The 24,980-nt window shown below is 46.1% G+C and overlaps 3 protein-coding genes across 10 annotated transcripts in view; 2 read left to right on the forward strand and 1 right to left on the reverse strand.

Annotated features, from left to right (window-relative positions):
- LOC147629628 (Sodium Bile acid symporter family) overlaps window positions 1-18,133 on the reverse strand; it is a 137,456-nt gene extending 119,323 nt beyond the window's left edge. For 3 of the 8 annotated variants that reach the window (XR_015267739.1, XR_015267738.1, XR_015267737.1), the window contains exon 1: window positions 17,680-18,133. Coding sequence is in view for 4 of the 8 variants with exons in the window: in XM_086811137.1 (XP_086667263.1) it covers window positions 17,680-18,015 (336 nt within the window). In the remaining 4 variants the exon portion in view is untranslated. The remainder of the gene's footprint in view (window positions 1-17,679) is intronic. The other 5 variants (XM_086811136.1, XM_086811135.1, XR_015267736.1 and 2 more) reach the window with 4 other exon arrangements.
- On the forward strand, window positions 7,110-8,119 carry LOC147629630 (uncharacterized). The gene is made up of 3 exons (XM_086811905.1): window positions 7,110-7,279; window positions 7,403-8,009; window positions 8,108-8,119. The coding sequence occupies exons 1-3, from the start codon at window positions 7,155-7,157 to the stop codon at window positions 8,117-8,119; spliced, it is 744 nt and encodes a 247-aa protein (XP_086668031.1). The 5' UTR covers window positions 7,110-7,154.
- On the forward strand, window positions 8,513-11,282 carry LOC147629631 (uncharacterized). The gene is made up of 2 exons (XM_086811133.1): window positions 8,513-10,049; window positions 10,173-11,282. Exons 1-2 carry the CDS (start codon window positions 8,629-8,631, stop codon window positions 11,026-11,028), a joined length of 2,277 nt encoding a protein of 758 aa, XP_086667259.1. The 5' UTR covers window positions 8,513-8,628; the 3' UTR covers window positions 11,029-11,282.
- Window positions 18,134-24,980: the final 6,847 nt, after the last annotated feature.

The raw sequence follows: 24,980 nt of genomic DNA on the forward strand, positions 1-24,980 counted from the left end.
TATGTAACACTGGCCGGGGAGGCCCGAATACTCCACGCGCTGTATCATATGTCCTCCAGAAAGACAAGGGAGAAGGATCGTCTTCGGGAGGGACTCCGGTGACGGAACCACAACCCGAATGGCCGGGAGTCCTGCTGCCCGAGCAATCACTGAAGCCGCTGTCTGAGGCGTCTCCACCACCTGCCCGAACGCCTTGCCAATGGATGACAAGAGGGGCAAGTACTCCATACGGAGTCCAGGAAAACAGATAGTGACGGGGAAACTTGTCGCGCCTGCTAGCGGGTCAGAAGCGGGGTCGAAACCATGAGTCCATCGCGCCAGGAACGCCCGGGAAGAGCGGAGGGCAATGGGGCTCCGAGCCAGCACCATCTGAGCTGCCTGTGGGGACTCGAAATCCACCTGATAGTAGCCACGTCCCAAAAAATCCACGCTGACGATCTTGGCGGACACGCCAAACAAGGCTGCCTTGCAGAAGGTCACGAAGCTCTCTCCGCATCGGACGGCTACCCACTATCTTGCAGACCAAGGAGGAGGCCTCAAGAGCGGAAACTGTGGAAACAAACAACTGAAGATCTTCAGCTGTGAACTCCCAGACGGAGACCGGAATCGGCAGGGTTAGTCGGAGCGGCTTCCATGGAGTCCTCCAAAGGGAAAAAGCCAGAAACCGGGGTCACCAACGGGAGGGACACAGCCCTGCGAGGAAAAAAGGAGAAGCGGAGGGCTATAGGATAGCGGGGGCGGGGCGCCGGGGGGGGGGGGGGGGGGGAGCTAAGGCGGGGAGGAGTTAACGGTGGGCGGAGGGGCGGGACGGAAGGGAGGAGAAAGAGGGCGGAGGGGGGAGAGGTGGCGGGGGAGAGGAGAGGGGGAGGCGAAGGATGTTAGAGAGGCGGAGGAAAAAGGAATGGGGAAGGAAGTAAACGGCGGGGGGAGAGGCGGGGAATACAGCGAGGAGGGAGGTGAAGGAAGAGAAGGCGGGGGGGAAGAAAGCGGAGAAGAGGCGGGAGGCGGGGGAGTGGAGGCGGGGGGGTTGAAGGCGGGGGAGAAACGCGAGGCAGAAGGCGGGTGGGGAGGTGGCGTAGAGGGGCGCGATGAAGAAGGCGGGGGAGAGGGCGGAGGAGACCGCGGAGGGCTGGCAGGGGGGGGGGGGAAAGAGAGGCGCGAAGGCAAGAAGCAGCGGGGGGGGGAGAGCGGAGCTCGCAAGCGAGTCAAATCAGTACTTGGTAGATTTCCTGGGTCCCCCTAAATTGTAGGATTATGTCCACATGCAACCAAATTAACTGGTGCATGTAAACCTGCCTCGGTCTTCATACAAAACCAAAGGGCGGTGCAAAAACAAACTTGCACACAAAACACTTCAACACCTTTGAGGACCAAGAAAAGGAAACAAATAGGGGGAGCTAGAGTGCTCCTGCAAACAGTACACGAACACCGATTGGCCCCAAAACGCAGTGGCGCCCCTTGCGGTATTTCTTTAATTGATTATAAGAGAGCTTTGATTACAATAAGGCTGGAAACTCACCCGTCACAGAAGAACTCCTCAAGCCTGCAAAGACCCTGCATCATGGCTTCATATCCACTCAGCATCCACAAAACAAGTCCAGCCATTGTTCACATCCCAAAGACTCTTTCACACATTGAGTCCTGCATACAGAAGTTTTCTCCCATGATCAGGGCTGCCACAACCATCCATAGCCTCTCACCCTATGAACAGCACCACACCCTAACACGTCTAGTGCTCCTGCATCACGACTCCAAACTATTTCCCAAAAGAGAACTTGCATCACAGCACAGCATACCATACAGTAGACACACCTATACACTCCCTCTCTACCTTCCAAGGGTACTATCCATCTCAGTCATGGATTCTCTGTCCCCTGTCCAATCAGTAGCAAGGCTGTACCAAACATGTGTCCACTCCTGTGACCGCTGCTTACATGTGACCTATCCCCTGGAGAAACCCAAATACATGTTTCCACATGAATCAAAGACCTGTTACAACAAACATCATGTGACCTGTTTCCACATGAATCAAAGACCTGTTTCAACAAACATCACGTGACCTGTTTCCCCATGAAACATCTGGTCTGGCCTAGCATGAACCCATGTCCTGTTTCCACGTGAAAACATTCTCAGCACATACTCAAATATAGTGCCAACACAACACACAAACAAAAGAGAGAGCTCTTACTAAATGTCTGGCTGTATTTCTGCCCCACAACTATGTTACATAGGTATGCCCAAAACTGCAGGTCCCTCTGTTCCTTCCCAAGCAGGAAGAAAGTAATCTGCTCCATGGGTATGCACCCATGAGAGCTTGCGTCACTCCCATGCCAAGAAACATAACCAAGTGACATTGTACTTGCAGCCAATAACCCATGTACACAGTGTACTTGCAGCCAAGCAAAACAGCCCATAAACAGTCTCAAAACATCCCTGTTGCAAGGAGGATCAACACACTTGTGCACCTCTCTGCGGCCGCCTGAGTGTCCAGAGCAACCAGCCCCTTGACCGCCTGTGTGTCCAGAACAACCAGCCTCTGGCCGCCTGTGTGCGTGGGTCCGTAATACAGCAGCCAACCAGCCCCTGTCTCTCCAAAAAGCAGGCCTCTCCGCGATATTCAGCTGCGCCTCTGAGTAATCCCAGCGCAGCCCACCAGCAGCCTTCCCAAAAAGCAAGAGTGAAAGAGGGAGAGAGAGAGAGCCAAGGCGCATGAGCAGTCCCCACTGTTTTTCCACCAATAGAGAGGCGCCTTCAGCCCTCTGCTTTTTCACCAATAGAGAGGCGCATCACTGCAGCCCGCCAGCCCCTCTCAAGAAAAAGCACCAGTGCTGCTGGGCGACTCCTAGCAAGCGAGGGTGGGAGAGAGAAAGTGCATCCTCCTGGCTACCTCTGCCCGACCAGGAAAAGCACTCCCTTCTCTGCTGCTGCCCGACTTTTTCATCATGTCCAACCGCCACCTCCTTCAAAAAAAGCACACCCGTGTAGATGCAGCCAGCGCCTCCAAAAAGTGCATGGGCCCCCCATAATAGCATATGGGCCACGATCCCTCCATAAAAGGTATTCTTTTATTTTTAAGGCTTTTAAACTTTTTGTTCCCTCCAACCCTTTGTCCCCTTGGGTTATGTGAAAGGACTTTAATTATTTGGCCCCAAACTGGTGCCATTCACACTGTCCACCATATCCCCGTGCACACCTGCATACTGTCCAAAGAAAAACACAGGGTCATGACATACCCCCCTCTTGAAAAATAGCAAGCGTCCTCGATTGCACTCAATGGCACAATAAGGCATCTTATGAGCAAAGACGCCCCTTATGACAAAAGAAATGGCCCTCCAATGCATCTAGGTGATGAAACAATCATCCTGCATGATATGGCCACACCGTCACGTGAAAGTGACAAACGACTCTTGCTTGTTCCTTCAAACCTGCAGCAAAAGTCTAAAATTAAGTGGAAACATGTACCCTCTGTTAGCCAAAAACAAAACCATGTATCATTCTACATGTGACACATATATGCATTCGCAAACAATATGCTCTACTTACTCTAAAGTAACAGTCCAAGGACTACTCGCAAGCCTTACGCCCATGGACACTCCACAAGAGTCGCAACTGGTGGTACAACATGAGCATATGAAAGTACTCAATGCATCCAAACAATACATCCACTAAGTACTTTCCACATATGTCCCTCTTGATGCTTTACCCACTCTGCTCATGGCCATCCGCAGGAGCCACACCCAGTGGTGCATCCATGAACATAATAAAGTACTTAATGTATCATACCAACATACATGCCTCACACGACACAATCTAGAGCATTCCCAATGTATTCTCAAGGGTACCAAGATCCAATGGCACCAGAATACAATAATACCTCAAAAAGTGTATGCATACATGCACAAATAGAGTTCGATCCATATATCTATGAACCAAACCAACTCTAGGACTGCTCGCAAGATTTATGCCCTCCATAGAGTCTCAAAGCGTTAGCTCAGGTTGCTGAGACTTTGAGCTCAACCAAACTATGCCATTCCAAAGGAGACCAACTCCACAAATAGCATCATCTCAATATGCAATTGACCAAGCCTATGGTCAAGAACAGCCAGAACCGTATGACAAAGATCAATGTCCCAAACTTCCTCAGTCATACATTAGTTCCAAAGGCAAAAACCATCTTTGTTAACCATAGATGTAGACAGAGTTATCCATAGTTGCAGTTATAGTGGCTGACTGTGAACCATACCCAACTGTACCATCTCATGTGACTAGTACACAATATCATATAAGTCCCATAAGTAGATGTAATGTCAGTCTCCAACAGTGCCTTCGGGCGAATACAAAGATGTAACCAAGCGACTCCTAGATGACAACTGAGCCTGTCTGTACCAAGGGAGCGGAGGTGCTATCCCCCTCTTGAGAATCAGGCAACGCTCCAGACCTACTGTCATGTGCACAGAGTGTATCTACCATGTGCTACACGCACACAAGACTAGCTTCAAGGCTTGGGGAAGAGTCTCGCGTATCTTTGTGAGAGCTCTATGGTCAAGAGCCTAGATCTAGTGCAGACGTGCACCTGCTTTATGCAGTCGAGACCGGCAGTAGCCTTGAGGCCCGCGAGGGTAGCTCCGTGGCGGTATGAGACGTCCCGAGGTAGAGACTGGTCGGTACGTCTTGCTAGTTAGCTCAGCTCGTGGCTCAGTGGGGACAGCCGAGACCTGTGGGTTGTACCCACGGCTGTCAAGGTTGGGAGGTGAGCCAGGCCTGCACCCCCTTTACCTTGCTTGGCTTTGTTTTGAAGGTTTCAAGTCTTGTACCAGGAGCGTTCTACGAGGTGATCCTTGGGGGATTTGACAGTGGTATCAGAGCATACTCGAAGAGCGTGCAAGTCGGTAGGTAGAGAAGAAAAGAGGTATGAATTCGAGAAAACTGCTGTTTTTACATGCATATTACTGTTTTTTCAAAATTCAGCATGTTATGTTTGCATCGTTGGAACCCAAGTGGGTTGTGGTCATGGAACAGGTTGTTTGTTAAGCAAGAAGAAAAGTTGTTATTGGCAAGGAGAGAAACATAAGGTAAAAGGCTGTGAATTTGTAAGTAGAAGAGAGAGGAGGAGAGTAGAACACATTCGACTGCATTATTCAGCATGACCAGCTAACGCATGTATGCTGGTGGGCTGTGTCGGCTGCGCAGCCTATGTGAGGGTAATATGCAGCCGAGATGGACGACAAGGAGTTGCGTGCAGGTGGCGTTTACTCGGGTAGTGTCACTGCAAACCGTCAATCGTCGTTCTACAAAAAAAAGCGCAAAGCAAACAGCCGACGGGTGGCAGCCGCTTTTTGGTAAATTTAGCCTTCGTTTTTTTTTAAAAAAACACACGCCTTGCTTTCATTTTTTGAACCTATGTTGAGGGGTTTTAAAAATAATAAAACAAAAAAGCGTTTTTTTTAATAAAAAAGTATGTGGTTTTTATAGGTTCTATGTGACTTGTTATGTGTAGCTTATGTGTTTTTTTTGAGTTTTTTTCCAAGCTTTCTATGTGGCTTTTTTTAAAGACCTCAAGCATGGTTTTTTTCATTTTATTTTTTTAAAAAACACAAAAGCAAAGAATAAAAACACATGCTTTTGGAAAGGCCTATAAAAAACACCTCAAGTGGGCTTCTTGCCACACTCCTCGTACTCTCTAGCACTCTTCCTTGTTCAAAGCCAAGCTTTTCTCTCATCTTGCCCTCTTCAAGATGTCGACCCAAGAATCGGAGATGGAACCCATTCCTGAACGTGAAGACCTGCCGGCTACTAAAGCCACTGATGGCAATCTTTTCGGCGATTTTGTATCCAAATCTGATTTTCAGGAGTTTAAAGTTGCTTTCGAAGCTTCTTTCTCGGAACGCCAGGCACAAGTCACCGCGCACATGCAAGCTTTACAGAATTCCATCTCTTTATTGACCACTACCCTGTCTACTCTCTCAGGTATGGATACCTTGGCATCTGCTCTAGGCTCCAACATTACTCCGGAACAGTTTGGGGGTGAGCAAAAGCAACGTACCAAGGAGATTGTGGACACATGGCTACATAAGTGGCAGGTCCATTTCCAGTTTCAACCATATGACGATGGCAAAAAGATTCAATTAGCAGCGGGTTTCCTATCAAGCAAAAGCTTTGCTTTGGTGTAAAGAACTCAAACCTAAACCAACAACCTGGGCACAGTTTGAAGAAGTCTTCAAGAAAGAATTCCTCAAGAAGGAGGATAACTATGATATCGTTGCTCAGTTTGCCAGTTTGACCATAACCTCACAGAACCTCACTTATGAGGTCTACCTCCAGAAATTTAGAGACTTGCAAATGAAAGCTACGAAGATGGATTCTACTACTCTTTTGCGTTTCTTCGTAGCTGGTTTACACGACTCGTACCGTTTACAGGTTAAAAATAACAAATGCAAAACTTTGGACGAGGCCATTCATTCTGCTAGTATTTATGACGATACAATGGTCTCTTCCAAATCTAAACCCGTGACCAAGCAGGGGAACAAGCACAAAAGGAAGTTCTCCGCACCGATGGCTAGCACAACAGAAGAAAAGTCTTCAGACCAACCTTCGAAGAATTCTACTTCGACCCCAGCAAAGAAAAACCATCTCCTCAAGGCTTTGAAGCTCAAGAAGAAGGGACGTTGCTTCGTTTGCGAAGAAAAAGGGCATATGCGTAACGAGTGCCCGAAGAAAAAGGGTGCAAAGACCAACGCAGAACCCAAGCCGAAGGAAGCTAACCAGTTGACTTTAATAGGTACTTCAGTCACTAAGCAAGGCAGTTTATTGAGCAATTGTTTAGACTGTACGGGTTACCCCGCAGGACATAGTCAGTGATAAGGACTCTAAGTTTACAAGTGACTTTTGGAGGCTTGTTTTTGAGAAGTTGGAAACAACTTTGAATTTGAGTTCCTCGAATCATCCTCAATCTGATGGCAAGATCCTCAATCTGATGGCCAGACTGAAAGAGTGAATCAGATTTTGGAGGATGTACTTAGAGCATATGTCTCCAAAAGAAAGAGTTCATGGGAGGATTATCTTCCTATGTTAGAATTTGCATATAATAGTACTAAGCATACGAGTACAGGTTTTAGTTCTTTTATGCTTATGTACGGTTGTGCATTGTAGCATTCATGGAGCCATTGATCGCAGCACTATGCCTTAGCGACTCAGAGGGATGCACCATGGGCCTCATCTACGAGTTCATGGAGAAGGTGGGCGCGGCCTTCAATGCAAGCAACCTCTTTGATGATAATAGGTATGCTACTTGCAAGTTGTAGGATGTAAGTCGTTCTTTGCTTTTGACTCTTGAGTCTTTTTTCTTATAATGTATTCTAGATTCTAATTTATTGTCTTTTGTTCTAAACTTCTATGTCAAAAGGATGGATGAAATCAAGGAGATATGGCAAACACGATGGGATTGGTTTCATCGTCCAATTCATGCTGTTAGCCACATCTTGCATCCACTTTGGAGACAAAATGCTCAGAGACATGATCGCGAGCTAAATGTGGGATGGAGAGAGTACACCACCAAAGTGGAGAGAGACCCAATAACGCAAGATCTTCTCGAGACCCAGCTTCTTCGGTTTCGCGACATGCATGATGTTGATTTTGGCTCACCACGAGCTAGTCTTCGAGATGCCCAGCTTAAACCTGTCAGTTGGTGGGAGAAGTATGGTGGTGACTGTGCCGAGCTACAGCGCATTGCTATGAGGGTTCTCTCACAAGATTGCTCCTCCGGCGCTTGTGAGAGAAATTGGAGCTTGTTTGCGGCCATACACACACAGAAAAGAAATTGCTTGTTGCCTGCACAATTAAAGCGTCTTGTCTTTGTCAATTCCAATCTGAAGCTTCTTCGAAAGAGGGAAAAAATGAAAGCAATCAATGAGATCAATCCCGACACTTTCAAGGTTGAGATTCGCATGGAGGAGCTAGTGCACCCTCGTGACGAAGAAGATGAAGTGTGGGCCATAGCAGCTATAAAACGCGTATTTTATAAAAAATACTCGACGGGACGTTTTTTTGGATAAAAAACGTCCTTTTGAAAAAAAACGTGAGGTTTTTTTTTTATTAAAAAATTTGCCAGGCTAACGTTTAACGTTATGCCTGGATTTTTTTCTGATCCGCGTGCGCTCTGGATTTTTTTGTGATCCGCGTGCGCTCTGGTGCGCTCTGCTGCTTCCCGAACCTGCACGCCCACGTTCACGCTCGCTTCCTCGCTGCCGCCCCCCTTTCTCCGGTACGGTACCCGGTACGTCTCTCTCTCTCTCTCTCTCTCTCTCTCTCATTCATTCATCTCTGCTCGCAGGGGGTCGTTCGCCCCTGCTCGCTGCTCCCCCCTCGGGCGTACAGTTCGCCGTTCGCTGTGCTGGCCGCCGGTAGGGCGCACTGTACGCCCGCATGTGTGTTCGGCCCCCTTTCCTCACCCACCCTTGCTCAGGCCCCCAAGGCAGCAACATAACTCTCTCTCTCTCTCTCTCTCTCTCTCTCTCTCTCTCTCTTTCTCGTCTCAATACATATTACATACTATCTACACACACACTCACACATGCATACTTATTACTACCTACAGGCTACGCAGGCGGCGGCACTTGTGTGAGACACAACATGGGGAGAAAGAAATTAGCAGTATGGGATGAAGTGATCGAGAACAAGGCCGACAAAAATTGGCGGTGCAAGCATTGCAACATTGTCTACACCGGCAGTGCACCACGTGTTAGAGCTCACCTTCTCCACATTACTGGCCAGGGAGTTGATGTGTGTCCCAGCGACATTCCCGATGATGTCATTCAGAAATTGGGTGAAGATCCAAGTGTTGTTCGTGCCAGAAAGAGAGCCCGAGTTGAGGTTCAAGGTACGGCACCTTCCATCATAGATTCCTCCCAGACTTCACCACAACAGGATGTTCCCGCATCATCAGTTGCCGGTTCTTCTCGAGCTCTAGCCTCTTTTCATCCACATAGCGGTGGTGCACATCCATCTTTCACCCCAAGCCCTCCACCTCCAAATGTGCCAAAGAAGTCTCTTCAACAAAGTTGGGCCAAAATCAAGCATGAGAATGCAAGACGAAGAGTTCGGCAATACTTCTTCGAGTGCAATGTGCCCTTTGACCATGCTCGCAAGCCGGCTTTTCTACACATGCTTAGTGCGGTGGCGGATGCGGGGCCCACATTCAAGCCTCCATCATATGAGGTTCTTCGCACCAAAGAATTGAAGGCAGAGGTCATGGACATTGAGAAGGAGCTAGCACCAATACGGGCGGCATGGGCAAGGTATGGGTGTACTATTATGTGTGACGGGTGGTCGGACACCAAACGCCGCCCACTCTTAAATATCCTTGTCTCTTGTTGTCTCGGCACCATGTTCTTGACTGTCATAGATGGCTCTGGGGAGGCACATACAGCTGAATTTATCTATGGGCATCTAAAGGCAGCAATAGAACAAGTGGGAAGCGAGAATGTGGTTGCAGTAGTCACAGATAATGCATCCAATTGCAAGGCTGCCGGCGCACTAGTGGAGAGAGACTATCCACAAATCAGTTGGGTTCCTTGTGCTTCGCATTCGATTGATCTTCTAATTGAAGATGTGGGAGCCATACCATGGGTGGCGGATGTGGTGAAGAAGGCTGAGTTTATGGTAAACTATGTGACAAGAAAGCAACGAGCTCTTGGTATCTATCGGGCAAATTGTGAGACCGAGCTCGCAAAGCCTTCAAGTACCCGCTTTGCCTACCTCTTCATTGTCCTCCAAAAATTGGTAAAATGTCGACGTGGTTTGCGGCGTATGATTACGGATGACAGATGGATTTCATGGGATGGTAGCCGCACCGAAAAGGGCAAAAGATTTGAGGATCTCATCTATGAGGCAGTCTTTTGGCATGATGCGGAGTGCATTGTAGCATTCATGGAGCCATTGATCGCAGCACTACGCCTTAGCGACTCGGAGGGATGCACCATGGGCCTCATCTACGAGTTCATGGAGAAGGTGGGCACGGCCTTCAATGCAAGCAACCTCTTTGATGATAATAGGTATGCTACTTGCAAGTTGTAGGATGTAAGTCGTTCTTTGCTTTTGACTCTTGAGTCTTTTTTCTTATAATGTATTCTAGATTCTAATTTATTGTCTTTTGTTCTAACCTTCTATGTCAAAAGGATGGATGAAATCAAGGAGATATGGCAAACACGATGGGATTGGTTTCATCGTCCAATTCATGCTGTTAGCCACATCTTGCATCCACTTTGGAGACAAGATGCTCAGAGACATGATCGCGAGCTAAATGTGGGATGGAGAGAGTACACCACCAAAGTGGAGAGAGACCCAATAACGCAAGATCTTCTCGAGACCCAGCTTCTTCGGTTTCGCGACATGCATGATGTTGATTTTGGCTCACCACGAGCTAGTCTTCGAGATGCCCAGCTTAAACCTGTCAGTTGGTGGGAGAAGTATGGTGGTGACTGTGCCGAGCTACAGCGCATTGCTATGAGGGTTCTCTCACAAGATTGCTCCTCCGGCGCTTGTGAGAGAAATTGGAGCTTGTTTGCGGCCATACACACAAAGAAAAGAAATTGCTTGTTGCCTGCACAATTAAAGCGTCTTGTCTTTGTCAATTCCAATCTGAAGCTTCTTCGAAAGAGGGAAAAAATGAAAGCAATCAATGAGATCAATCCCGACACTTTCAAGGTTGAGATTCGCATGGAGGAGCTAGTGCACCCTCGTGACGAAGAAGATGAAGTGTGGGCTTTCCTTGCAGCAGAGAGAGCCTCTTTTGCACATCAGACTCGCACGAGGACCGGCACCATAGGCAGGGGCAGAGGCAGGGATAGAGGCAGAGGCAGGGGCAGAGGCAGAGCCAGGGGCAGGGGCCTTGAGACAGAGGCAGGGACAGAGGCAGAGGCAGAGCCCGAGCCAGAGGGAGAGGCCAGCATTAGTGATTGGAGTGTTAGTGAGGAGGATGAGCATGACCGTGACCATGGTGGGGATGATTCTAGCTCAGAGTCCGAGTCTTGACTCTGATGAATGACTCATGAGTCACATTTTGTATGCCACATTCCAGTATCTACAGACTAGTGGCTCATTTTTATGTATGACATATGTTCATTGTTATTATGTTGCGGGCCACTTGCGGCTTCGTCCTTATTTATGTTAGGATTCAGGATTCAAGATTCCCATTTTGTGATTTTAGATTCATGAGTACTCAGTACATTTCATGATTATCTTGTATTCTCTAATCTCTTTAAGCATGATAATGATTCATAACTCAAGTCTCTCCTTGTCTTTCAAAATTAAAGTTTAAAGTTTAAACGTTCATAAGTTCATAAGTTATAACTCCAGTCTTGAGTCTTAAAGTTCAACACTTCAAGTTTCAACTTGTAACATGTATGTGACATGTCTCGACCAAATGTAATTAAACTAGTGTTTTTTATTTTTAAAAAAACGGCGTTTTTTATTTTGGCCCCGCGAAAAAGACGTATAATACGCGTATTATACTTTGCCGTATTATACGTCCCGTCCCGTACCTGGCTGCTATGGTGTGGGCTTTCCTTGCAGCAGAGAGAGCCTCTTTTGCACATCAGACTCGCACGAGGACCGGCACCATAGGCAGGGGCAGAGGCAGGGATAGAGGCACAGCTCCCTGAAGAACATGCCTGGGTCTACTCTAAAGCGAGCCAATCGCTCCGCACCCTCTCTGTGAAACTGAGCTCTGATCTCTGTCATCTCTCTCTGGTATAGGCGTGGTGTCCGAAAGCCATGTGTCCTCTGTCTCCTGCGGGCTCGGAGTTTCTCTGCTCTCTGGAGAGTAATTCCCTGCTGTGTAGGGGCTGGGAGTGGGGCGGATCTCTGAAAAAATGTAGTAATCTGTGTCTGTCGTCCCCTCTCTGGAGCTGTCTGAGCTTGTAATGATGTCTCTTTGTGACGCTGTATGTCTAGAATGAATCTCCCCAATATGCGCTGGTCTGCTGCCTCAAAGAGCTGGCGTAGGGAATGTGGCTCTCTGAATAAAATGGGATATCTCTCTCTGATGGCTGTATATGCTCTGCATCTGCATACATGATGCTCCTCACTCTCCACCTCCTCTCTGCACAATCTGCATACCCTCTCCTCTCGGAGGATCCGTGCTGCTTTGCCAGTCTCGATCTCCAATCGATGTGATGAGACTCTAAGCTGACCAATAGCTACTCGGGAGCCGTGTGGTAAAAAGCCCTCCATGTATCTAGGCCTCTCTATAAATCCATCATCAGTGATAGTCATGAAGTAATCTCTGTAGTACAGCATCTTCTGTGGAAGAGGCAGTGTAGGCGATATCCATGTCTCTCGTGTATAGAGCTGCCATAGGTCCTGTCTCAATACTTTGTTCCTCTCACTATGAGAGAGACGGATATGTGGTGCATCCCTGTCATACTGGAATGGTGGTAGATGATCCATGTCTAGGCCATGCTGTGAGAACCAATGTGTGACTTGTGCATACCATGATCCTCTCTCCTGCCTCAGCCAGCTGTCTAGATGCCTCAAAAGCTCTGTATGACAATCTGTCCTGTGGCATCTCTCTGAATCTGTCTAGCAGGCATATAGTCTGGAATATGGCCTCTATCATCATAGGAGGTGCAGCAAACTCTACTCGGATAATGTCGTGAGGTACTGACGGTTTGCTACGTTCCATCATGAGGGCCTATGGTCTCTCTATCTGTGTCCACCAATGGGTAGCAAGGCCTGGCGCCCATACCGCTGCTCCATACATCAGTGCCGGTGTGACTTATGTGTCAAATAGCCACCCCTTCGTCCGAGGCTCCTGAAAATGCGCCTGGTGGCACTGTCTCTCTAGCATAGCCAATGCTGCATATCCCCGTGTCAATCTAGCTCTGGCGCTGCTGAACCCATGGTGAAGCGCGTGGCTGCTGCAGAGAAGGTAACCCCTAGGTACACGTATGATGTCACCACCTCCACCTAGCGTCCTGTGAGAGTGAATGTCAGCTGACTCCTGCCCTGTCTCAATGTATGAAAGACCATAACCTTGGTTTTCCCAAGGTTCACACTAAGGCCCCTCTGTGTGCAGAAATCATCGAGTGCATGTAGATGCTGTTGTAGACCTCCTGGAGACTCAGACACTAATACAATATCATCAGCATAAAGCATAATATGTACTGAGGTACCTGCTAGATCAACTCCATCTCCGCCTCCCCGTGTAATGAAGTCAGCCACCTCATCAATGTATAACCCAAATAGCGTGGGGGAAAGTGGGCATCCTTGCTTCACACCAATGGTGCTAGCAATAGTCTTGGACATACCTCCTGGGCATCTGACTCGCCCAAAAACCTGCTCATATAATGCATAGATGCCCCATGTCATATCTGCTAGTATGCCAAGAGACTACAGGCGCTGAAAGAGCCTCTCTCGTGGTACTGTGTCAAATGCCTTGCGGAAATCCACAAAGCAGCAATAGAGCTTTCTCTTCCTCACTCTGGCATGATCAATCATACATCTCAAAGTGAATACATGGTCAGTGGTAGAGAAAGCTCTCCTGAAGCCTGCCAGTCTTTGGAGCAGTAGTCTTCTTAGGACACTCCCGAGAAGTGTGTCCTTTTGTATGACAAAAGAAACACCTACCCTCCTTGTACTGAGCAATCTCCTCAGCACTCACTTGCCACCGGTCTTGCCTGCCTCCACTTTCTAGTCTAAAGTAAGCTTGGGCGCATCGGTCAAGTTCTTGGAGCCAGAGGCTCCCGTGCTCTATCCTAGGGAAGATCCCATCTGGTTCTGGCCTTTTCCCCCCGAGGTGGTAGCCTTGGGAGTAGCCAACTGGAAAGTCTTGGGCTTTCCACCATCGTGCTTCATTTCAGCACTCTGCGCAAGCGAGAGTGCGTCTTCGAAGGTGGCTGGCCTAAACATACGCACCTCCCACTGGATTTGCGTGCCAAGACCATACAAGAATTGCCCTTTCTTGTCCATATCAAATAAGCCCAACTACAAACATAAGTTTGAAATTTTATTGGCAAAATGAAGGACTGGTTGCCAGTTCTGACGCGCTCCCCTAAACTCGTCTTCGAGTCGCTCAAGGTAATGGGGCGGTAGAAACCGATGCTTAAGGTTGCGGACAAACTCGTCCCAAACATAAGCTGCCATATCTAATCTGGTGTGGACATGAGCCCACTGGGTCCACCAAGGAATGGCCTCACCTTCCAAGTACCAACTAGCTAAGATCACCCTGTCAGTATCATTTTCTCTAACTACGGCAAAGTAAGCTTCAAATTGATCCAACCATCAATAAAGAGTTGTGGGGTCGAGTTTACCATTATACTTAATGAAATTCGTTTTCTCGAGAAAATGATTTGAGGGAGCCGCTGGTGTCAGTCTTGCGTCCAAAGCCGCAAGGTATCGCTCATGTTCCACGCGTCGCATGGTGTCGTCTTCACGTGGTCGGATCTCCAATGCACGCATCTACAACTCAAGCATCGAACTCAGCTGCGGTCGTGACCCTTCAAGAGGGTCCGTGTGTAAAGGATCTGGGAACGTAAGGAGAGGGAGGAGGAGACGGAAAATGCGGAGCTGGAGAACGGGTGCGCTCTTCCAAAGCCAGTATCTGTGCCTTCTGCTCTTCCAACTTGGTTCTCTGGTCTGCGATTGCTCACATCATCTATTGGAACATCTCTTTTACACTCATGCCTGATGCCCTAGCTGGACTACCTAGTGCACTTTGGTCCCAAGGTTCTTAATCTCTCTCGTCATCGAAGCTCGCCATAGCAAGGAAATGCACCTCCTTTCCGGAGCGCAATCTGACCATCCATTATGTGTGTGGAAGACTTTCGAAGGCTGAAAACCAACTGTCCTTCGAGGGATAGGAGTCACTCTGAAAGGGGTGGTCCACCGGAGTCTGAAAACCAGCCACACGAGCGAGAAAAAATTTGGTTTCTTGCTGAATCTTTACACTTGAAGTAGGCTCTCATACCACTGTAACATGCGGAAGCTTCAGGGGAGATCGGTAACTTCAATGCTCAGAAATCAACACACTTTTCACGACAAGAATAATGCACAAAACTGAATATAGATGTGCAGAAAAATAGAGAGAGAGAGGGGGAGAAGAGGACACAGTATTGGGTCCCGAATACCCTCTATAGGGCCCCCACCGCGGATGGTGTATTTTCTTTTATTAGAATGATGCAAAATCTGAAATAAAAGACTCAACCTAAACCTTCTTGGCTGAGGATAATCCTCTGCCCTTGACCTGCAGAATCCACCCTTGCGTTAGCTTCTCCTTGGCTATCCTGGCCCCTTGCGTGGCTTCAGCACTTGGTGAAATATGAGATGAATAGGACTGATTTATGCCTTGGGTTTATGTACCCCTCTTAGATGCTGGTCAGCTGCTTTTATCCAGGTCGGTTTGCTGAAAAAAACCCCACGACCTGCTTAAAGTAGCATTAAATGCTGAAAATACCATGTATTCACACCTATACTGCCTGGCCACTTTGCGCAGGCTGCTGGGCAGCCTTCTGGGCTCTGGCCGCCTGCAGTCCTGGCTGCCCTATGGGCTAGCCGACTGGCTGGGCTGGCCCAAAGGCAAGTCGGCTGCCTGGCCAAGCCCTCTTGGGCTGGCCGACAGCCTGCCCAGCCCCTCCTTGGGCTGGTGGGCAAGGGCCATGGGCCCCTTGGGGTGGCCTAAGGCCTGCCGCCTACCCCCTGCCCAAACATGGGATATAATTACCCTTTCTGGGGTAGCCCTAATGGATGCCCCCTTCTACATGCAACCTACACAGCTGTCTGGCATCTAGTCACAAACCAAACACACAGAGCAATTGACATCATTCCAGAGGGAGACTCACAGCGCGGACTGGCACTGTTTCATTTCCAGGACAATGCACACCTGACCTCGGACGAATGGAGTGGAACCATGGCTAACTCGTCCCGGAGTGGGCTCACATGGGACCAGTTTTCCACCCCAAGTCGTACACATTTTTGTACAATGTCTACGTGGCATCCAAGTGCGGGATGCACGTGACAGTTGTTCGGCCTGCGTTGCCTAAACTTGGTCCGACTTGCATCCTTGTGTAAAAGGGCATTGTCCCTAGCATAGTCACAGGGGACGCCCATCCCAGGCTTTTGGGACAGGGAAACACCGTCTCGGCCTCCCTTTCACACGGGGATGCATCCCTCTGCAAGGGGGACGTCCCATGTCCCGTCCCTCACCAGGGGACGGCCATCCCCTGCCAAGGGACATGTTAATCTTGTGGGACGGCTGGCAGCTCTGTTTGGGGACGGGAAGGAAAAAAAAATGGGATATTTTGTCTTCCCCTCGTTGTATGTTTTTTTGTCTAAAAAAAGGCCCGTTGTGCAAGCGACCTCTGCTCTCCTCCATCTCTGCTGTCGTGCGATCGATCTCTGTTGAGTGCTATCCAGACTCCTCCGTCTCTGCTGTGACCTGTCACCTGCGCAGTGTGCACACTTGCTCTCCTCCGTCTCTGCTCTTCCATCTCTGCTCTCCTCCGTCTGTGCTGTTGTGCGAGAAATCTCCGTTGAGTGCTTTCCTCCGTCTCTGCTGTCACCTGTGCACACTTGCTCTCAGCCTCTCCTCCGTCTCTGCTCCTCTTATCTCTGCTCTGCAGTGTGCAGTGACTGCACAGCAGCATAAGTTCTTACTGCTACCACAGGCCCACAACTCCATCTAAGCTGCCCAGGCCCCAGTGCCATCAGCGGCCAGCCTTCAAAGCTCAAAGTTCAATCACAATGGCTATATTGGTGCATTTTGATGGATATATTGGTGCATTTTTTGTGTACCGTCCCACCCCCCCGTCCCCATTCCCTGCCTCCAAGCGTTCCCATCCCCAAACCCTTCCCCATCCCTGTTCCCGTCCCCCGACCCATGTGACTATGGTCCCTAGGCATCCTGTCCATGGCCAAGGCTGCCAACAAATGGGCAGGCTGTCTATCGTCCTTCTGGGACCATATGCCATTGGTAAAGTAACACAAGAACCTGAGGAAGCATTTGTTAAGGGCAAGGAGAAAATATGCATGATTTCTGGAAAGGTGCCTCTTTCCCGCACACCTGCCTTAGAAGATAACCAGGTCAGCCCACCACCTCTGCACTTCTAATAACCAAGTCAGCCCAGATTCTGGTTGAACACGATGCAATGACATGGTAAAGGCACAATTTATGGGCGTTCAATCTCAATCTTGTTTGATAATAGAGCCGCTAGAGAGTGTCACTGATGTTGCAACACGTGTTATGTGCCTTTAGCAAGACCTCAGGAAAGCACACTTTTCACAGGCAAGTGGCCATCCTAGGCTGTGAGGTCATTTTCAGGCAGACTGACTCTGTAGTGAATAAAGAGTCTGCATGTCAAGGGATATTGCAGGACACTCCATTTTTACAAATTCAAGTTAGCATGTGCATTGTGTACATCATATGCAGGCATCCTTGGTTATCTTCGGAGATGCCTTTTGTCATGCCACGTGATTCTAGACAAGATATCAATTATGATGGCCAGTAATATGAATGGTTATGTCCCTAGACCATGTGTAGACCTGTCTCATTCATTTGGTTGGTTATATGAGTTCTCAATAAGATCATCTCCCATCCTGTGGTGTCAAACCACTAATGACATACATACATAAACACGTAGCTTGTGAATGTGATGAATGTGATGCTATGAGAGGGGATGGCATACTGACCTCATCATTGGCGTTACAAAGGTGAAGGCAGGGCTTGTTGTACGACCATCGCTGCGGATGTAAAGAGGAGAATTGGGGCCAAAGAGGCGAAAGCCGAAGAGATGAGCTGAGAGGACCTGAATGGTGACGAGAAGGGTAGACGAGATGAGCTTTGCAACGGAAAGGGGCTTGCAATGCAAAATCCCGAAAGCTTCTTTGGGCTGCCTGCAATGGCAAGCATGGATTGAGCACGCAGAGGGTGCTACTGATGTTCATCATATCCGGCCAGGGCTCTCTTCCTGGTTTGCGGTCTCTCGCTTCGACAGGTAGGCTTTTGCTGAGATTTCGAGACGTCATAGTAACGTTTGAGGCTCACATTGTCTCATCTTTTTCAAGCTCTTCTCGAACAATAACATTCATAATTTCAATCAGAGTATTATTGCATGCATGAGAATGTCATGCACATATCTAACGCTTACAAAATAGGAATGTGTGTGATTTGATATCCTTCGAAAAATTAAAGGAACTCCATAAGCCACCCCTTCCCCTCTTGTGATTATATCTTCATCATATCTCACAAAGTGTGTATGGCTTGCATTAATGCCATCTATGGCATTGTGCATGCCATGCATAAAATGTTTATGTCAATATGTCATATCAAGACATCAGAGGTTACATAGCATGTTCTTTGAATATTTTGATGATGTGTGGCAATTATATTGGTTTAAATCATGCTACTTCTACACCCATAAGCATGTTCATAACCTACGTTTCAAATGCTACAAACGTTGATATTTATTTTAATTAGATTATCCACATCAATATTTTAATTCATCAATGGCGAGAACTTTCCTAATAAAATCGTTCTTTTTTTGGAAGAAGGCTTGCTTACCCTATTTTAGGTGACCTCTTGATAATCTTAAACGACCTCCTGGTGAACACTTCCATAGCAACATACAACACATGCATACACAAACACGTTGTGAGGGGAATCTCAAGGCCACCCAAAGCACAATGTATAGATAGAAGTGTGTATATGATGGTGTGGTGTGAATCCTAGATGTCTAAAGCAACGTGGCAGCCAAGGATATAAACGCAAGTGCGCAAATGATAATGAAAACTGCATGGTGGAACGAGGAAGATGGCGGGTGACAATATTCTGGAAGAAAACAAAGGTGGCGAGACAGGTTGAAGAGGGAGAATTGAGGCATTTTTTAGTGTGGTTTGTTGAGTGTGTGACGAGGGAGACCACCATAGAGGGACTGTAGTGGAGTGTGTCTCCTGCCATACAGTTGTCTTTGTGTAGGCTAAAGTTCCTGCAGTTTTTCAAGTTTACAAAGAAGAAACCAACGTAGTGAGAGGAATTGTTTGGATCAGAGTGAGGGAGAGCTGGAGGCTAGAGAGTCTTAAAGGAGGTGTGTCCCCTTGGATCTCTAAGGAGTTGAACTTTGTTAGATACTTGATTCAGATTAGTTTCTTCTCAACTATAGCTGTTTTCTGTCAGTTTTGGCTTGTTTGAGTTTATGTGACCTACTGTTCGTGGCAAAGGATTGGAGTGTTGTCATCATGATCTTCTTGCGAGGGATCCATGAGCTTTTTATACTTTCTTCACATATGTCAGTGCCCACGTCTTAGGGCTGTTGAGACAGTGAAGTGATTTTGTTTATTTGTCAGCAATCAAAAGGGTTTGAGGTATGACTGGTTCCAGTCTCAGTTGTGTACTTGTTGTTGTCAAGCTGAGTGTCCATGAGGCTGGTTTCTAGTGTGGTTTGAGTGTTCTAAGAGTTTAGAAGTGTCAGCTGACACAGAGGAGAGAAATTCTAACCCAATTAAGTCGGTTGAGTCAGATTGGTCAAAGCAGTCAGAATAGGGTCAATTACAAACAATAGAGGGTTATTAGTGTGATATCTTTATCAGTTCGGAGTAGCCTGAGGGCCTAAGTGTGTCAGAAGACACATAGGTGAGTTTTTTGTATCAGTTGAAGCATCTGAGTCAGTTGAAGCATCTGAGTCACTCGGTTCTATGTCAGATTGCTAAGGCAGTTTCAATTAAGTCCAGAGAACTGTCAGCAGAGTGCTGAGGGTCAGTAAAAAGGAGTCCAGGAATGTCCTAGGGCTGTGGCTATAAGGTTAGCTGACGTTGGATGACATTATGGGAGCCTGGAGGATAGGTTTCTAACTAGGGATAAGTGAAGGATTTCGAAAGCAAAATTTGAGCAGTTATGCGTCAGCCGAGAGTTGTTTGGGTGAGTTACGATATTTTCTTGGTATATAAGTGGTGAGATCACCTAATGGCATTTTGTTGTACCACAAATGTAGTATGGCTTGGACATGTTGTTCAAGTATGGTATGAGAAACTATAAACTTATTTCAGTGCCATTAGAGCATAACACTAAGCTTTCCAATGATATACAAGTGAGCTTTTGGCATGCAAATAGTGGTGGGTAGGTTAATGTACATGACCCCACTGGTAGACTAGATTTGAGCTATGGTGTTAGACTTGTGAGTAAGTTTATGCTGGCCCCCAAGAAGCTACACTTGGATGTGGCTAGACAGATTCTCAGATACATAAAGTCCAATGTTAATAATGGACTTTTCTATGAGGCTAGTAGAGATACGACTATGTGGGTATATAGATGTTGATTGGGTTACTAGTGTCTCAAACATAAGATACACCGGTGGCTTTATGTTTTCTTTTAGGAGTGTTGTTGTGAGTTAAAGCAGTAAGAAACAGCCAACATTTGCCTTGTCAAGTACATAGGTAGAATATAGGGGTGTTGCTATGACAACATTTGCCTTGTCAAGTACATAGGTAGAATATAGGGGTGTTGCTTGTGAGGTAGCTTGGTTTTAGAAGCTATTTAGTGATATGAGTGAACCCGTGGATATGACTATTATCATTTATTATGACAATATATAAGTAGCACACAATTGACAGCAGCTGACTGTGCTAACCCAGTCTATCATGCTAAGATAAAGCACATTGAGGTGCATTATCACCTTGTGAGGGGGAAGGTTCAGCAGAGCAGCAGGTGATGTGGATTTAGTATATGTCAGCATGAGAATCAAGTGGTTGACATCTTCATGAAGGTATTGGATATAGAGAAGCTCACAAGTTTAGGAGCTTACTTGGAGTGCAGTGTGTGGAGTTAAGCTCGAGGGGGATTGCTAAGAGCTCAACTAGTGCTACGAATATTGATGGGTTTCTCACTTACACCACTGGCATGATTGGTGAGATTCTGGGTGCTATGTTGCCAGTCGTTTAGAGCTTATGTGTGTGGTAGCCACTTTGGTATATTCAAGTTATGGCATAGTTATATTGCCAGCTCATATAGTCGGGTTCACACTATGGACTACCCTTTATATGTTATAGTAAGAAAGTACTTTCCCTTATAGTATATACTCCTATCTCTTTATGTTATGGTTGTAGAGAAGAGAAGAGAATACAAGAAAATTGATCTATCCATCTCTCTTGTGTGCTTGTCTACTTGTGTGTGTGCATTTACTTACAAGGAGCTCAAGTTCTCCCTTCCCCCACATTCTTCTCATGAACCTGGATACGTGAGCCTATGAACATGAACCTGTTGACTTGATTCTAGATATGTGAACCTAGATATGTGAGCATGGAGATGTGAGCCTAGAAAAAAAAACCTCTCTAAAATCAGTTTCACATGCTCCGAAAGCACTAAAGACCTTTGATGCAAACCTGATTTGGACTAGTTATTAGAAATGATAATAGAGTTAATTGTAGCACATCAATCCACACTTTCTTAGATCCACCAAGCCTTTGATGCCAATAAAATAACCAGTACTCAATAGAGTAAAGGCTAAACTCCTTTAAGTCCACCTCAAGCGACGATGAGCTTTGGGAAGAAATGAGCCAACAAAATGCATACATGAAAAGAGGAACAATGAAACACCTTTAAACAAGAGACACCACAGTCCTTTGAGCTTTACATTCACCAACCAACTCTAAAAAATAACATAAACTTTATGAAAATAATATTAAATAAATGGCCCTATTTTTGGGTGAACTCTAGTGAAGGAGCGAGATCAAGACAAAGAACCTCAAGGTTTGCTCGCCTTAGGAAGTGGTCAAACCATGTCGGACACCACACAATGTTTCAAATATTTGGTGTTGATCCTTACTTGGTTTTTTTTCCAAGATGACCATGACCAGCAAGCAACCTAAAAATTATAGTTATATACAGTAATCAAAATACGTCTCTTTTTTTATTGTACCATTAGGGATAAGTGTTCCTCAATACAACTAATAGCAAGTGCACATAGCACAAGCATGAGTCCCACTCTCCACAAGGGCTCATTATAGAAGTGCCTTCACCCCATGGAAGCAAGTTTTGGTTCTTCTTCCTTTGGATGAGGAACATGAAATATGGGAAAGAATAAAGATCTAGTGTCTAAGACGTCACTATAAAGGGATCCACGAGAGCATTCTCATAACATGTCCTTAGCGCATGTAGGCTCAAAGCCAATACGATAGAGGGAAAGTGCCATTGGAAGCCATACAACCCAACCCCACAGGGTAAAAGATTCCATACCCTAAAACAAAGGGTTTCGTGCGACCACCTCCTTACATTCACCGCCATGTGAATACACAGAAAGCACACTAAGAAAGGCACTTGAAATAGGAAGGGGGGTTATGATAAACATAGCACCAAGAGGCCTAGAAATTGGGGAAAACCAAGTTAATCCACATCTCAAATATGATGACTAAATTTAATGGAATTGGAGATCGTATTCGGTACCTAGAGAAGTTCGTTCAAATTTGCAAGCCGATGGGATGGATAGATGATCCTACCAAGATCTCTTCATGCGGACTTTAACTTAAAGGTAAAGTATGCCAATGTTTTAGGTCACTAAGCCCACTCGTCGATGCAGGCCGGTTGCAAGGTCTTAGTGTTAGAAATACACCAAAATATCATGTGACATTGGGGATACGGTCATTAGGTTTATAGCCAACTTGGTGTAAACGCTCTAGGTGTGAACAACCTCTTAGTTAGAGTCAAAAGAGAGGGTTTAATGCCTATAAAAGGTTATTATACTTGGTGGTTCATTCATCTCATATCTCATTCTCACTCATAATACAATCACCTTGTGTTGTGCCCAACTTGCTCTCTCTTCTTCTTCCTCCTCAACCATGGAGAGATTCCATCCTCCATGGTTGGACTTGTGATTGCCAACATGGTATCAGAGCCATGCTATTCAGTGTTTATGCTATGCTTATCATCTACTCCACTCTCATCAGCTTCATCTCATCACATAACCTCATCTTGATTAGTGATTAATTACCCATCTTATTAAGATTTTTACCATTTTTCCTCTCCTATAGAAGTCGCCTTAAGCCCGGATATTTAGAAAGAAGAACTTTTGGTAAAGTAGTAATTAATCCATGAATATTTTTCTTAAAGAGTTGTTTAAGGTGCCTAAACTAAAGTAGACACATTGGTAAAGTAGTAATTAATCCATGAATATTTTTCTTAAAGAGTTGTTTAAGGTGCCTAAACTAAAGTAGACACATTGCTATAAGGGCACCTTGAAGCTTTTTGAAGAAGATTTGAGAAGGGCTTACGATTTGACACTCCAAGTTTCTCCTTCTTTTGCACTACAAACAGTGGGTTGCCTCGTCTAATTAGTGATCAATTGGCACTAATACTTGTGGTCTTGGACCATTGAGGGTTCAATCATACCATTGGGGACTCAATCATACCATTGGGGACTTGCTATTACTTGCCAAAGCTTCATATCAACAAAGCCCCTTGATTTGCCCCTCTGACAGTGCTCTCCAAATCAAGGTATTTTTTGCTCAATTACCATAAAATTACTTTGACTAATACCTTGATTAGTGTTAATCATATGAGGTTTTTAGGGCCATATCTCACATTAAAGTGTTGCTAAACCTCTGTAAAGCATCAAATCAGATTTTTCCCTTGATTTGAGTGGTCAATTTGTTAATCTGAAATTGGGTATAAATCTGTATATTAGCATTGTTTGGGACAATGGGATTTTTGAGCTTATATGCTTTATGCACCGCATCTTTCTTGCTCATAAATCATTTGTACAAGAACAAGACACTAGCCATTGATAAGGCTAAGACCTCTTTAAGCAGATTCAACACATTATCATCTGAAAGGGATATGCATCATCATCATGTTAGGCTTTATGAACACATTGAGAATATGATCTATCTTTGCCTACATGGATTTCATTACACAATGAAATTAAGGATGAAGAAGACTAAGGGCTACATCAACATCAAGATTTTCATTGACATAAAGAAGATCAAGAGCTACATCAAGAAGATCCTCATCAGTATATTGGTCATCAAGGGGGGGACTCTCCCTTTACTTCTTATTCCTATTGGTCATCAAGGGGGGGACTCTCCCTTTACTTCTAATTCCTATTTTATGTTGAGTCAACGGTTCTCAACCTGGGTCGTCCCCCAAAATCTGAATCTTTTGGACTTGTTATATAGCCTTTATTACAAAAGGCATAGGTGGCTTCCTAAACCAGCCCACCTGTGGTCACCCCTCTATCCTAAGTGAATTGTAATTATAACTAGATGTCTTTGTCATCAAAACTGGCATTGTAAACCTATTTGAAGTAAGACCTACGGGCACCAATGTGGTCATCATAACCATCATTGTAAACAGTAACTAGAGCTAGCATTTGACATCATAGTAGCCATGTATATTTTGTTGAGGGAGGGTGTTAGAAATACATCAAAATATCATGTGACATTAGGGATACGGGCATCCGGTCATTAGGTTTATGGCCAACTTGGTGTGAACAACCTCTTAGTTAGAGTCAAAAGATAAGGTTTTAATGCCTATAAAAGGGTATTGTACTTGGTGGTTCATTCATCCCATATCTCATTCGCACTCATAATAAAATCACCTTGCGTTGCGCCCAACTTGCTCTCTTTTCTCTCTTCTTCTTCTTCCTCCTCAACCATGGAGAGATTCCATCCACCATAGCTCCATAGTTGGACCTATGATTTCCAACATTAATACACACCTTTATTTGTGGATTGTAGGATTCTCGCCTAATAGAGCCTAATTACATAAATGTATAACCTCAAGCAAGAGGAGGGATAAAACATGTGGGACTACATTACTAAAACGCAAGCATCTCTATATGTGATGTAGCACTCATAGAAGACTAGATGATTTAGCACTCCAGGATTGATTTATGTGATTAGTCTTAAGTACAAGAGGCTTCATGACCATCTCTACTGGTCTAGACACTATATCTTTGATGGGTGTTGCCCATGAGGCAATAGACTTGGTATATAATTTACATGAT

This window comes from Cibotium barometz, chromosome 17, assembly GCF_041138505.1.
Source record: "Cibotium barometz isolate CiBa-2024 chromosome 17, ASM4113850v1, whole genome shotgun sequence".
Lineage (NCBI taxonomy): Eukaryota > Viridiplantae > Streptophyta > Polypodiopsida > Cyatheales > Cibotiaceae > Cibotium > Cibotium barometz.

What these genes read in the sequence shown, in the direction of transcription:
- LOC147629630 (XM_086811905.1), top strand. Translation starts at nt 7,155, where the DNA reads ATGGAGCCATTGATCGCAGCACTATGCCTTAGCGACTCAGAGGGATGC. An exon ending in AACCTCTTTGATGATAATAG is followed by an intron (nt 7,280 to 7,402) that starts GTATGCTACTTG and finishes CTATGTCAAAAG; the next exon opens with GATGGATGAAATCAAGGAGA.
- LOC147629631 (XM_086811133.1), top strand. Translation starts at nt 8,629, where the DNA reads ATGGGGAGAAAGAAATTAGCAGTATGGGATGAAGTGATCGAGAACAAG. An exon ending in AACCTCTTTGATGATAATAG is followed by an intron (nt 10,050 to 10,172) that starts GTATGCTACTTG and finishes CTATGTCAAAAG; the next exon opens with GATGGATGAAATCAAGGAGA.